Raw genomic sequence first — 14,801 nt, forward strand, 5'->3', positions numbered from 1 at the left:
TGATGAGTCAGGGCTGGAAAGCAGGGCCACCATATCAGACACTGCAGGCATGTTGTAGTAAGGACCTTTACTAGCTCCTCTCCTTGCTGGGGCTAAATACTTGACTACAGGTCAAGGTTGATGTCAGCTTCTGATTCCAGGACGAGTCTGAGGGAGGGAAAGCATGTCAGTGGGAGCAGGAAGCCAGCTGGTCATGTATCCACAGTCAGGAAGAGAACACAGTCCTATGAACCTCGAGGCCTACCCCTAGTCTACAAGATGGGGACTGTGTTCAAACACAGCCTGTGGGGACACTGCACATTCAAACCACAACGGGGCCTACTAGGAAGGTGACAGAGAGTGAGCAGTGTATATAAGGAGTTGGAGAGACAGCTTTTGGTTAAAAGAAAAAAATACAAATAAGTGACAATGTTTCATGCTTGGCTATCTAGGAAAATATTAGTGATTGCTGTTTGTGGGGAAGCAGCTGAGTTTAGAAGCTGCATATTGGTGAGATGATGTTTTGATGTGCTGCATGGACTGGGTATTTAATTCTTTTGCTAATTACTCCTAAGAGCTGTGGCTCTGAACTGGAGGCAGTTTTACCCCGTAAGGTACTTTTGGCACTGTCTGGAGTCATTTGAGGGATGCTGCTAAACACCTCACAATGTAGAGGTCAGCCCCTACCAACTCCATTATCTCGGAAAATCTCAGTAGTGATAGTTAACAGAATTTGATGAGTTAGGACAGGCTTATTGCATGAAGCCTGGTGCACATTTACAATCTGTTCCACCTCGACTCAGCAGTGAGGAAGCTTACAGATGTATATCTGTACCTAGTTTATTCATTGGGAGCTTCAGAATCTGTTAAAAATTCCTTTGGTGTCCTTCCATTTTTTTTTTTTTTTTTTGCCATTGTAGATAGCAAGCACTAAGTGAACAATTTTATTCATGTATTGTTGCCCAGTGTTGCTCATATTTTTGTAGCCCGCATTCTCAGAAGTATAGTGAAATTTTACCAGTTCTTCTCCACTGCAGTGTACCAGGCTATGCTTGTGACAACATAGCACCCTCCCCGCGCTTCCCCTTGGCAACGTTCATTAAAGAATAGAAATATTTCTACTTCTACTGTCCCTCTTGCCTCTTCTGTCCTCTCTGTTCCATCTCTTTTTTTATTCACTTTATTCCCCGCCTCCATGCCATCATTTTCCTCTCTTCCTTTCCCACACTTTCTTTGATTTGTTTGTTGATCTATTTATTCTCACTGTCTTTTTCAGAATTTTTTTTCCAACTGATTTTCAGGAACTCTCTTGTATTTATTAATCCCTTATATTTTTATCACATCCTTTCTGTTTACTTGTGATGTCTTCAATCATTTCAATTAGCTAAACTGATACTAAGCTTGTCAATCTTTCATTCTTGAAGACTAAGTTTATTTTTGTTTTTCTTTTTTCTTCATACCCTTTATCAGTAAAGACTTTATGATGTCCCATTTTTCAGATGACATGTCAGTGTTCCCTGTATATGTTGAATAATCCATCTTTCCCCACTGACTGGAAATACTTCACACATAGTATTGTATTTATAAGAATATACATGTGATGTGTATATTTATACTCCCGTATATTTTTCATATACTCAGCTCCTTTATAATTTTAAATTTTTTTCTTTTATTTGAGAAAGAGAAAGAACATGCCAAGGCATCCAACCACATGTATGTGTCACACACAGTAAAACCACGTTCCTTCACCTTGGCTTGAGCCATGCAGGAGTGTTGTTCATTTCCTTGAATGTCACACAAATAACTTTCAAGAACATGGAACAAAACCAGAATGACCTGCTATAAAAACAGTGATACTGTTTTGGGAGGAAACAAGTTGATGTTGAAATTCATCTGGAAAGAAAATATGAGAAAATAGCAAATTATATTTTTTAATTGGGAATAATAAAAGAAGCCTGAACTTAAAGATATCAAGTCCTCCTAGAAAGCTGGAATAAATTAAAACCTGGCAATGGTATATAGACTCAATCAAACATAAGCATCTGAAATTATACCAATTAGTAGGAACCCATTTATATGTACATTATATACAAGAATAAAAATTGAGTATATGAGGGTTGGAAAGATGGCTTAGCAGTTAAGGCATTTGCCTGCAAAGCCAAAGGACTCAGGTTCCATTCCCCAGGACCTACATAAGCCAGATGCAAAAGGTGGCACATACATCTGGAGCTCGTTTGCAGTGGCTGGATGCCTTGGCCTAAAATGATTTAAAAGCTAAAAAAGGGTTAGAAATGTGTAGCCTAAGAATAATTGTGTTAAAGATGTACTTGACTGGCCACAACCTAGCAATTGTTTCTGATTTCAGAGTTTTCTTCTGAGAATATTACAGTATAAACAATGATAACTGGGGAGTGATGGTCTGACATCCTGGTTTCATTTGTAAAATTTATTCGAGTGCTCTTGCAAACATAATGTGCATTCCAGCCATATCCTGAGGTTGGTGGTACATTTTGAAGCTGTGATGCACCCAGTCCCTGGAATGTTTGATAGCATTCATGTTCTGTGAATTTTCTGATGGATGGTAGAGCCTTAGATTTCTAACTATATGAGACCAATTCATATTCATTGCTACTGGATAGAGGTACATCAAGTGTAAATGGGATCCTGTGGCCTAAACTTGGAAGTGCTTTTATCAAACATCTTGCAGAAAGTAAATGAATTCTAGAATAAGACATCATGTGTAGTTTCGCTTACCTTGTCTCAATTTGGCCTGCCCCATTTTTAAACTGTTTAGTAATTGCCCTTCTATTTGTTTTACATTCTACTTATTTAAATAAGGAGTTCTTAGACGTAAATCCATAAAAGATTTTTTTTTTTTTTTTTGTTTTTCGAGGTAGGGTCTCTGGCTCAGGCTGACCTGGAATTTACTATGTAATCTCAGGGTGGCCTCGAACTCTTGGCGATCCTCCTACATCTGCCTCCCGAGTGCTGGGATTAAAGGCGTGCGCCACCACGCCCGGCCTATAAAAGATTTTTTTAAAGATCTTTTAAATCATATTTAAGAGTATTGATCATTATTTAAACCTTTTCAGAGTTTTTTACCTTTTTGGTCCTTTTTGTTTGTGTACTATTTATTTATTTTGGTCAGATCAGATGTCATTCTGCTTATTAAGCTTTCCAAAATTGCTGAGGTACATGGTATGGATTTCGTTTTATCTCTAATTTTTCTCCACTGTTTTATAATTTGTGCTTCAGAACAGTCTGTAAGCTCTTTGTGAATACCCATGAGTACACACGAAAATACATGTCACTTGTATCTTTTTTTCTTTTTAATAGAGGCCAAGATTGTATGGCTTCTGGCAAATCAACCAGATTTTGAACATTATTTTACCTAAAACAACATAGGGAGGATCATGTGTGTTTTTTGTAGTTACTATGAAAGTAAAAGACCATGTAAATTACCTAGCAGAGGGAGTATAAGTTCCCTATAGCGAACATCAGGTTGGTGTGTAGAATTCGTCTTTCAGCATTAGGAGGTGTTGGTATTACATGCAGGAAGTAAAGAGTATGGATTGAGGAAGTGATTACCTGAAGATGAAACCTAAGATAACTTGTAAGGACAATAGAGGTCAACTTGAAGCTTCAGAATTTAAGCTGATAAGTTACTCATTGAACTATTTATTGAGTGCTTATTATAGGCAGAGAACTAGAACTTGTGGTAGACTATGAACATATGTTTGAGGTGCTTCCTGTCCTCAAAGAGCAAGTAGTCTCATACTGAATTTGTTTGGAGACTAAAGGAATGAGTCAGTAAGCCATGTGGCTATGCAAAGAGCTTTACATTTAATTTAGCAAGAATCAGTAATAATTGTGATGCTACAGAGGTTTAGCTTTGTGTATTTACAAGGAAGCTACTCTGAAGAAGACTCCTGAGGACAAGAGCCCTAGGTTTGAGCCAGAGAGAAAACTGGAGGATCCCTGCAGGAAGCAGTGTAATACTAGGGACTGAAAGATATTTCTTAGTAATGCTTACTGCGAGATGGCTGGAGTTGGAGACAGTGAACTGGACAGGCAGATAGGTCATTTGGTTCAGTGCAGGCCTCACGTGAAACCACTTAGTCTGTTGTTCTTTATTTCTCTATAAACCGAGCACACTAGGCTCAGTCAACCAAATAACTAATTTGTGGCTGAATGAAATAATCAGAAGTGTGCAGTTCACTATTCTACTAAAGGTCAAACACTGGTCATTAAGTATAGATCTTTAGAATCTTCTGGTGTACTACAGGTCAACACTGGTCACTAATGAATTTTCAGAATGTCTGTCTTTGTGTGATGATTTGTAGGTGAATTTTGCATGGCTTGGGGAAGGACCTTGATGACCATTTGAAATGGGACCTTTTCCTTTTCCTTTATAAGGGTTGGACTTATAGACACCTTAGTCTCTTAGGAATCACATACATACTTTCACATTTAATTGTATGAAGTGGAGGCTTGACGTGCTTACTGTCAAGATGCCAGAGAAGCGCTGGCGAAAGTGTGGTACCAGCACAGGGCTTCAGGTTTAATCTCTAGCACTGTAACCAAACCCTAAAAATTTCAGAAGAAATTCAAATTAGTGAAGATATAAGTAACAGCTCATTAATGGCATGGCAGGGTTGAGACTCCAAGTTCTGTTTCCCATCCAGTACTCAGTTCTTGCTGCCATACTTTGAGAATTACAGAAAATGAAATGGTCAGATTCTTGGGATTGTTACACAGTGAATGAAATACCAGTTGGTTGGGAAGGATGGGAGAACACAAAAAAACATGCTTTTTTTGGAATACTTAAATTATATCTCTTGCTGACCCATAATTAGTTGTACTAGTTGTGAGTTTATTTCAACCTGTACCGGTAGTTTGCCTTCCATCCAGAATGGTGCTGGTTATGAAGACAACTTCGTAATGTGTTACATAACTGAAGTAGTATGTCATATCTGTTTACACAGGTGGCCACTATTAATTTGATCTAACATTTTTAAAATACAGCCTCAACTTAAAGGGAGGGTTCTAGAATTAAACTTACTGAACTGCTTGAAACACCATGCAAAAAATCATGTGTATAGTACATTTTCCATGCAAGAATGTCCTCTGGCTTTGGTTAGCTTCTTAAAGGGATACCTGACTTTCACACAGTGGTTGAAGAACTGCTGCTTACTGGGTGTATTCAGAGCTGAATGCTGACCTCTTTCTACTTCGATTTGATCCAATTTAGAAATGTTGTATCTTGAGTCACACACACAAAAGCTATACACATACTGCAGCTCTAGAAATACTGCAAGATCACATTGATTTCCTAATGCCTAGAGACCTTTAAAAGTCACAACTACCAAGTTTCTGTCTACTAACTGTTCGCATGTGTCATAGTTTTGCTGTGAAAATGACTGGAGGATACTAAGAATGAGTCTGAATGGGAAGAGCCTCAATTGATATGCTTTCATCCTTGATTTTGTTTTGATCTTTTTCCTGTTCTTATGACAAGCCAGAATCTACCATGCCTCCTTTTCTTGTGCTCAGTATTTCTTCCCCTCCTTACGAACACACATGCCACACCCACCACCATCACTGTGTACTAGCACCCTTGCCATCCTCTCGCCCCTTCCCCTTTCCTGTAACTTTAGGACCTGCTTTTTTCACTAAAGCTTGCCTTCGTTCAGAGCTTATTTTCTTTCCTTCCCTTCCTTTGCTGTTCTCTTGAGCTCTGCTCCTTTATGGATCCTGGTACCTGAGTCCGGCCTTTTGTCAGGCTTCCTGCAGTCATCTACTGACAAAGCTCCTGGCTTACAGTTCTCTGCTCCACCCAGAGCTCTTCGTTGTCGAGGCTGACCAGTACATCACCAAGTCCAGTGAAAACAAGGACCTAGCTCCTTGGCTGTCCCTATTGTGGTGGCATTAACTTCTCAGCCACAGTTCACCCCATTCTGCCATCACTTCTAGTGGTGCTTTTCTCTCGACCACACACCCTTCTACTTTCACCTGGTGCATCAGTATTCTTTGCTCATTTTGCTTACACAGTTCAGATTTTACAGGCTTAATTTAAATTTCGGTACCTTTTTTAAGCCTGTGTATTCAGTTGTCAGTTGCCTTTTTGCTTTCTCCTTGCACCTGTTGGGTAGAAACTAAACTTTACACAAAGCAGTTAATGTTCTGTTGATGCCTTATTCGTTGTCATAAATCTTGAATGGGCTATCAGAATTAAGATGGACCCCATTTTTTCCATGTTTGTCCTCCTTTTTCTTTGAAAACCTTATATACTTCTCGAGTTTACTGTTTTTGTCCAGCTTCAGTCTCAGCAGATTAGCAGCTGCAATGCTAAAAAAAAAAAAAAAAAAAAAAATAGAAGCAATCCACTAGGAATTTTCATCCTTTATTACCTAAGCATACAAACCTGACCTCTTTGATAACACAGGAGCCCCTTTTTCTAATCTTAGGCTAGTCTCTACCTGTGCTTTGGATCCCTTATTCTACTTCCTCAGAAACTGAAATTATGACAATATAATTAATATATAATATATATTAATATAGTCTGCAAGACCTTCCCAATTTTCTTCATTGTACCACACCTCCCTTTCCAGCCAGACATTGTTATATTAATTTGTATTTTATATTAATTATAACAGGTTATTCTCTCTTATTCTCTTGCCTCAACTCCTATTACCCTGAAGGCCCTCCTCAGGGTGATAATGGTATTCATGATAGGGTCATGAAAGCCTCATCAGTCCCTGTGAGTAGGTGGAGGACCATGCCTTAGAATATTCCTACCCACTCTGTGGCTCTTAACATCTTCCCACCCCAACTTTGCAATGTTCCCTGAGCCATATCAGCTCTGTTGACTGTCTGATATAGTGTTGCATTCTCTGTGGCCTCTGGATTTCTGTTGTGATAGGATTTGATTGACCACCGTGTTTGTCACCATCAGAGGGGCTCGTCATCAGGCTAGCAGTAAGAGCAGCATTCATGTCATCACTTCCCATATAATTTCTCCTGGGTGGTTCCAGCCAGACATTTTAAGTCATTTTACATATTAAATGCCACATCTAAAGCCCTTTAGGCCACACTTGATTCCAAATTTCCACTCTTGTATTTAGGAAAGCATTTATGTGTGCATAGCATGTGTCGTCAGTAGGCCCTGGGTTGAAGAGTGGGACTCTAATCAAGATGCTGCTGTTTCTCCCTTGAAAAGAGTAGCTTGCCACTTTGATGTAAGTGAGGACTGTAAATAGCTCCACATTAGTTCATGTTAGGTTTTGCTTCCAAATGACTTAATTCAAAAAAAGTATGATAGTTCAGTGATGGTAGACTAAAGTTGTGGCTTAAAGATGGTGGACACATGCTTCTGTTTTCTCACCTTCTGCTTTTCAACCCATTCTGGCTTTTACTTCCCTCACTACTTTTATATGGCACTTGCTATCAGTGCCTTTCTTTATCTCAGTTGTCACTTTACTGGTAAGTTATCAGCCTGGTGTTAGTTATCATCAACCCCAGATCCTGCAGATACCAACTCCATCCAACACACTCTGCTCTTTCTTGGCACCTCCATTCACTGGCTGTCCTTCACCTTGTAGGTGCACCATCCTCTGATGCTTATGTGCCGAGTTCTTCAAGGCTTCATCCAGGACCTTTTCTTATTCTTATACTCCATATTCTCCCTTGGTGTGCGCTGTTTGTCTTCAGCTACCAAAGACGTGCTTACCAATCACACACTCATGTTCCTGCTCAGACGACCAACTTGGTGAACCACCTCCCTCCATCCAGTACTCTCAGATGGTCTGATTTCCTAACACATCCTAATACCATGATTTTCTCATCCCCCAAAAGATGAGATATTTTTTATTTTTATTTTTTTTTAATTTTTATTTATTTATTTGAGAGCGACAGACACAGACAGAAAGACAGATAGAGGAAGAGAGAGAGAATGTGCGTGCCAGGGCTTCCAGCCTCTGCAAACGAACTCCAGACACGTGTGCCCCCTTGTGCATCTGGCTAATGTGGGACCTGGGGAACCGAGCCTCGAACCGGGGTCCTTAGGCTTCACAGGCAAGCGCTTAACCGCTAAGCCATCTCTCCAGCCCAAAGATAAGATATTTTTGGATAGTGTCCCTTTATCTTCTATAGTTTTTTTCTTCTTTCTGTTACTTGCTTACCCCATTTTGGTGGTGGCATCTGCTTGTGTAGAGCAATTAGAGTCCCTGGTTTGCTGTGATGGTCCTGTGTGGTCCACCTCTTCATCTTCACTTAGCGTACCACTGCCACTTGTTCCAGAGGGCATGGGCGCCGCAGGCCAGTGTGCAGGTGCCACTCTGGAATGTGCTTCCCTCTTGTGCTAGTCAGCTTCTACTTTTTTACCATTTTAGTTCCATTTCTCATGTTCCTAGAGATATGTCTAATTTATTTCCTCTCTCAGATCCTATGACAACATATATGAATTCTTTGTAATAGTAACAATTACTATTAACTTTTTAGTTTTAAAATCATTTCATGTTTTCCCAGTAGACTGTAGGTGCTCTGAGCACAAGCATTTCATCTGTTCTTTTTCAGTATTGTATTTCTTTCAAAACAGTAAGCATTTTGAGTGAATTTGTACACTAATGTCTTTCCTGACTTATTGAATAGTTTGTGTGAATTTACTAATGTAGCATATTAGCTTCCAGTTGTTTTCTTTTTTGTGGATCTAATTATTTTGGGTGCTCTTTAAAAACTATGAAAACACATTTTTAAAAAAATTCAACTAGGGCTGGAGAGATGGCTTAGCGGTTAAGCACTTACCTGTGAAGCCTAAAGACCCCGGTTTGAGGCTCGATTTCCCAGGACCCACATTAGCCAGATGCACAAGGGGGCGCACGTGTCTGGAGTTCGTTTGCAGTGGCTGGTAGCCCTGGCATGCCCATTCTTTCTCTCTCTCTCTCTCTCTGTCTGTCACTCTCAAATAAATAAACAAAAATAAAAAAAATTCAACTATATATCAGGGCTTGAGAGATGGCTTAGCGGTTAAGCGCTGGCCTGTGAAGCCTAAGGACACCGGTTCAAGGCTCAATTCCCCAGGACCCACGTTAGCCAGATGCACAAGGGGGCGCATGCATCTGGAGTTCGTTTGTAGTGGCTGGAAGCCCTGGCGCGCCCACTGTCTCTCTCTCTCTATCTGCCTCTTTCTCTCTCTGTCACTCTCAAATAAATAAAAATTTAAAAAATTCAACTATATAAGTATATATATATAATCAAATGCATACATCTCACCTTGATCTAACTCATTATCCTTCATGTTTTTATTTGTTTTTGTACATCAACCTCTTTCCCCATAGTCTTATGGATCTTATTGAGTCTTGTATCATGTTCAAATAAATATACGCAGTGTTCTAGCAAAATTCAGCAGACTCTCAACTTGCTCAAGAGATTAGAAGTCTCATGGGATTAAAAATAGTTTAGCCATCTGCTAACTGACCAACCAATTTTAGTATTGTGAAAGGGTGTGGCAAGCGAGGTAGGTAGAGGGTCCAGGTATAGTGCCAGAACAGGGCTTTGCAGAAACCACCCGCAGACCTCTTAATACTGAAACTTAATAGTCACTTCAAAATTAGGAAGAGATTTGGTGGAGGTTAAGCATAGAAGAGTCCAGACATCAGGGGATTTCCCAGAATAGGTGATAGGATGTTATTTAGCATTTATAGCTCACTGTGTTTTAGAGAAAGAAAATGCGAAAAGACATGTATTATGTACAAATTAATCATAATCTCTTTTAGGTTGTATGTTTGTATTTAAATTTTTTTAATTAAATATTTTCTACAAGTTAACTTTTAATTATCTTTTTATTTTACTTCTTAATTAGGAAAATCAATAGGATCTCAGTCATCTCGAAGTGAATCTGAAATTGTGCCAAAAGTTGCTAAAATGACTGTATCTGGAAAGAAGCCAACTATGGGATTTGAAGTGCCTGGGTAAGGTTTTAGACTCTTCCCCCTTTGGAGTCTGCATTGTCTAGTAGTTTATAAGGATGGCTTTTTTTAAAAGATTTATTTTTTACTCATATATTTATTAGAGACAGAGGTGGAGAGAGAAAGGCAAGGACTGAGACCAACTGGCTATTTTTTAGTTTATATAATAAATGATTAGCATTGAAGTATCACATGTCCTCAGTATGACAAAGTGCTAAGAGAGGTGGATGAGAAAATAGTCTTGATTCTCACCTTATTTGTGCTTTACTTACTTCGTCTCACTGTCAGTCTTTTCACATAAATGATTGATAGCTACATTAATATTTAAAAAAATCACCTGTGATTTGTACTATCTAGTATTGTAAGGTAGGGAATTCTTACACCACCAGGTGGTGTAGATGAGCGGGGTTTGGTTTGTCATTAAATTTTTAGTAACTAAAACGTTACCTAGAAAATATTAATTTACATGCTTAGTAAAATGGTTCATTGTAGCAGTGACACATAAAATTAACCATACCTAGAATTTTGATAGCTATAGAAAGCAGGGCAGTAACTCAAAGTTAGTGGTACTTGCTCTGTGTATCAGTCTCTAGAGTTCTAGATTTTATGAAGTAGGGAAATGACTTATGTGAGTTTTGCCTGCTCTGATTTAAAGCATTAATATTTAGCTTTAGCTTAAGATTTTTTAAGTGTTTCATTCCATAAATGTCTCATGCTGAGCTTGGTGACACATGCTTGCAATCCTAGCTCTTGAGAGAGAGAAGCAGGAGGATCAGGAGTTCAAGGTCATCCTCACCTATATCATGAAGCTGAGGCTGGCCTCGGCTGTGTGATACTCTGTTAGTCAGTCTACTACCCCAACTCGTACTTACAAGTTCTGAGTATATCTTCAGAAGAATAGAGGAAGCTTTTCCAGATATGAGCAATATCTTGTCATATCTAGTCAGGTATGAACAATGAAGTAATATTCTTTAACTTCAAGAAGTGTAATCTGGTGCTAGAGAGATGACTCAACAGTTAAAGGCACTTGCTTGCAAAGCCTGGTGGCCCAGGTTCTGTTCTCCAGTACCCTTGTAAAGCCAGATGCACAAAGTGGTGCATGCATCTAGAGTTCATATGCACTGACCAGAGGCCCTGGGGTACCCACATTCACTTTCTTTCCGTTTGCCTCTTTCTGTCTGTCTGTCTCTCAAATAAATGAATATAACTGTTTTTTCAAAAAAGAATTGTAATCCCAGAAACCTTGTTGTTTCTTCTTTCCAAAAAATTTTTACTCAAGTTAATGGGTATATCATGAATAAGGGTAGATATTTTGAGGTTTTATGAAAACAAAACTTAATTTGCTTGACTTTATATAAAACAAAGAGCTCATAAAAGACTGTTGAATCACTTTGAATTGCACCCAGTCCTGGCTGAGCTTGGAAGCTATACTTGAGTGAGAGTGTGGAATGTCTTTCAACATAAAATATGCACTGAAGATCTACATTTGTGTGCATGTATATATAATGCTTGGAAGGATTTGCTCTTTTGTTCACTAGCTTAAAAATAGTGTGTATCTCGAAAATGTAAAAGTAGAAATGATCAGAGCATTCCATGTGTAACAGATACTGTGTCCTTAACACTTAAATATAAATTCATTTCTAAATGTGTAACTCAAGAAGATTTCAACCTTTAGACTTCTAAATTGATGAAGTCAGTTTGGGAAAGGTGATGTAGACAAATAGTCATTGTATGATGCTAGATTGTACAATCTTATGAGAAAGCACCTGAAAAATTTAGCCAACTTTTTCTTTCATTCATACCAGTCAATATACATATGAACTCAGAATGGTCATCTTTAGATCTTAGCTTAAAGATTTTTTTTTTTCATATTTTAAAACCTTGAGTTTTATTTCAGAATCTGAAGTTTTACTCATTCAGACTTACAGGTGTCCACCCTCATACTCAGCTTCTCCTTACTTGTTGGAGGATTTTTTTTTCTCCTGGATCTCCAAGTGTGCATTTGTGTGGATTGGGTCTGGCTGCTTTTTTCCACCTTCACAGACCCCAGCCACTTAGCAGAGATCACTTTGGTGAGGGTTTAAAGGGTTAAGAAACATCTCTGTCTTCTTCTTGTAGAGTAACTGCTGAAGAAAATGGTGATAGCTTTCACACTCCGCACAAGGGACCTTCTGGAGAAGATGCCAACATTGCTTCTTCTAGTGTTTTTGAATCCGTTTCTAAAGTACCTCTTGCAGCCCCCACCATTCCAGCAGCAGAAGAGCAGAATTTAACGCCGACACCAGGGAAGAAATCGAGCAAGCTGCGGCCACAGATGGATATCAGAGCAGAGCTGGAGAAACGGCAAGGCGGGAAGCAGCTCCTCAACCTGGTGGTCATTGGTATGCCCTTTGTGCAGCAGGGTGCCCCTCAGCCCTGCTGTAGCCTGGCTGCCTCAGGGGGCAGCCATAAAGTAAGGAGGCATAGCATCACAGTGCTTCCTCATCACCCTGGTGAGGTGAAATAACACTGTGTTACTAATGGGGGTCATTAGACTTGGCTTGTGACATTTTCATTTTGTGATCATGTTGAACATAGCATGTATTTCCCTAACAAGGAAAATTTCCTTCACTCTAAAGAGATGTCTTCCTTCCCCATCAGATATTTTAACTGTCATTTGATAAAAATTACTATTTATTATTCTAAACACTGCCCTGAATGACACATTCAATGGACCAGCATCAGGAAGTGTACCTGGCATTAATCCTGGATCACTTTTCCCTAGGTCATGTTGACGCTGGGAAAAGCACCCTGATGGGTCATATGCTTTACCTCCTGGGTCACGTGAACAAAAGAACCATGCACAAGTATGAGCAGGAGTCCAAGAAGGCCGGCAAGGCTTCCTTTGCATACGCGTGGGTCTTGGATGAGACTGGTGAAGAAAGGGAAAGGTAGTCACTATATTTCAAAATTTTCAGCTTGAAATGATAAGTCCTTCAAAATATTACATAATGGGTGATATGTAAAACATGAAATGCTTTAGGAAAATAAACTTTTGATTATCAGAGAAATTTGTTTTGTTTTATTCATTGTTCATGCTCTTATTCTGTGGGAGTAAGTTAAGAGAATTTTTAGCCAAAATAAAACAAACAACAGAAACAAAAACTACTACATAAAAGAAAGAGGCACCACATATCCAAAGCTTCTACAGGGGAAGTTTTATTTTTCACTTCCCTTCACATGTGCCAATTGTCTTGATTTTGAGTTCAAGTTGTGAATACAACTCTTAATTGTATATCAGGTTATAAAGGAAAGGTGATGAGTAATAAACCCCCCTATCTGAATTCAGAATGACCAGTGTTCTTTTCATATATTTTATAATCTGGGTTTATAAGACAGAATCCAAAAATGTAAAGCATACTCTACAGAGATACTCTAGCCATTACTCTTTCTCTTTTTTCAAAATATAATGCTAATTTTGGGTGGATTCTGGCAGGAGAATGAAGATATTCACATACCTCTGACCAAAGAATAGTGTATCTTTTCAAGTAAACATGTGGTATTAGCACTGGCACAGACAAGGAAACAAGGAACACCTTGATAACGTGAAATGGCAGACCTACCAGTTTTGTCAGAATGAAGTCCATCTTCATCTGCACTGCAGTGTATAAGGCAGTTCTCAGTGCAGCAGCCTGTTGTGATCTGGAGTGACCATGGGGACTTATTTCACAGTGCTCCATTTTTCCTTGTAGGTGTCTGTAACTGTGTAGTATCACAGGCCAGTTTTTACCCCAGTAAGAAAAACTTACCTGCATAGTTACCTTCCTCAGGAAAATAGTTAACTGTGTATGATGTCAGTATTAGAAATCTAAATAGTCTTCCCTAACAGCTTGGTGTGTGTGTAATCTATACATATAAGTTAAGAGACTGAGAAGAGTGCAATGTAACTTAGAAGGGCTTAGCTCAATTTTTTTTCTTTGTGAATTGAGCTGGCAAGTGAGTTAATAATTTGTTCCTGGGTTGGAGAGATGGCTTAGCAGTTAAGGGGTTTGCCTGTGAAGCCTAAGGACCCAGGTTCGATCTCTATCCAGATCCCACGTATGCCAGGCGCATGAAGGTGACACAAATGCAAGGTTGCACGTGCGCAGTAGGCGGCACAAGCGTCTGGAGTTCCATTGTGGTGGCTGAGGCCCTGGTGCCCCAATTCTTTCTCCCACTCCTGCTCTCGCTCGCTGTTTCTAAAAAAATACAATTGTTCCTATACTCACTTATTTTTGTTTTTTGGATGCTGTATTTGCTTGCTGGTTGCCATATATTTGCTGCTGTTAGCTAATTACTAACTGTGATACTTAGACTCTTTATTCAGTAGGCAGCAGAAGCTTTTTAGATACATAGTCAAAGTTTTAGCTCACCCCACTTTATGTCCCTAAATAGCATGTTAAAACATACGTTGGGGCTGAGAGAGATGGCTCAGTGGGTAACACACTTGTGCTAGCATGGCGACTGGAACTCAGACTCTTGGCACCTGGGAGGTGGACGTAGAAGGAGCACTAGGGTGTACTGGTTAGCTAGTCTAGCTGAATTGGGACTCTCTAGGTTCAGTGTGAAACCCTGCCTCAAAAGGTAAGAGGGAGGGCTGGAGAGATGGCTTAGCAGTTAAGCACTTGCCTGTGAAGCCTAAGGACCCCGGTTCGAGGCTCGGTTCCCCAGGTCCCACGTTAGCCAGATGCACAAGGGGGCGCACGCGTCTGGAGTTCGTTTGCAGAGGCTGGAAGCCCTGGCGCGCCCGTTCTCTCTCTCTCCCTCTATCTGTCTTTCTCTCTCTGGCTGTTGCTCTCAAATAAATAAATAATTAAAAAAAAAAAAAGTAAGAGGGAG

General features: G+C 39.6%; 1 protein-coding gene across 2 annotated transcripts in view; it reads left to right on the forward strand.

The window, feature by feature from the left end:
- Hbs1l (HBS1 like translational GTPase) overlaps positions 1–14,801 on the forward strand; it is a 77,670-nt gene that overhangs the window by 34,436 nt on the left and 28,433 nt on the right. The window contains exons 5-7 of one of the 2 annotated variants that reach the window (XM_045158471.1): positions 9,839–9,947; positions 12,063–12,325; positions 12,709–12,874. In XM_045158471.1, coding sequence (XP_045014406.1) covers positions 9,839–9,947; positions 12,063–12,325; positions 12,709–12,874 — 538 coding nt within the window. The remainder of the gene's footprint in view (positions 1–9,838; positions 9,948–12,062; positions 12,326–12,708; positions 12,875–14,801) is intronic. The other variant, XM_045158472.1, reaches the window with a different exon arrangement.

Source organism: Jaculus jaculus, chromosome 9, assembly GCF_020740685.1.
Source record: "Jaculus jaculus isolate mJacJac1 chromosome 9, mJacJac1.mat.Y.cur, whole genome shotgun sequence".
Lineage (NCBI taxonomy): Eukaryota > Metazoa > Chordata > Mammalia > Rodentia > Dipodidae > Jaculus > Jaculus jaculus.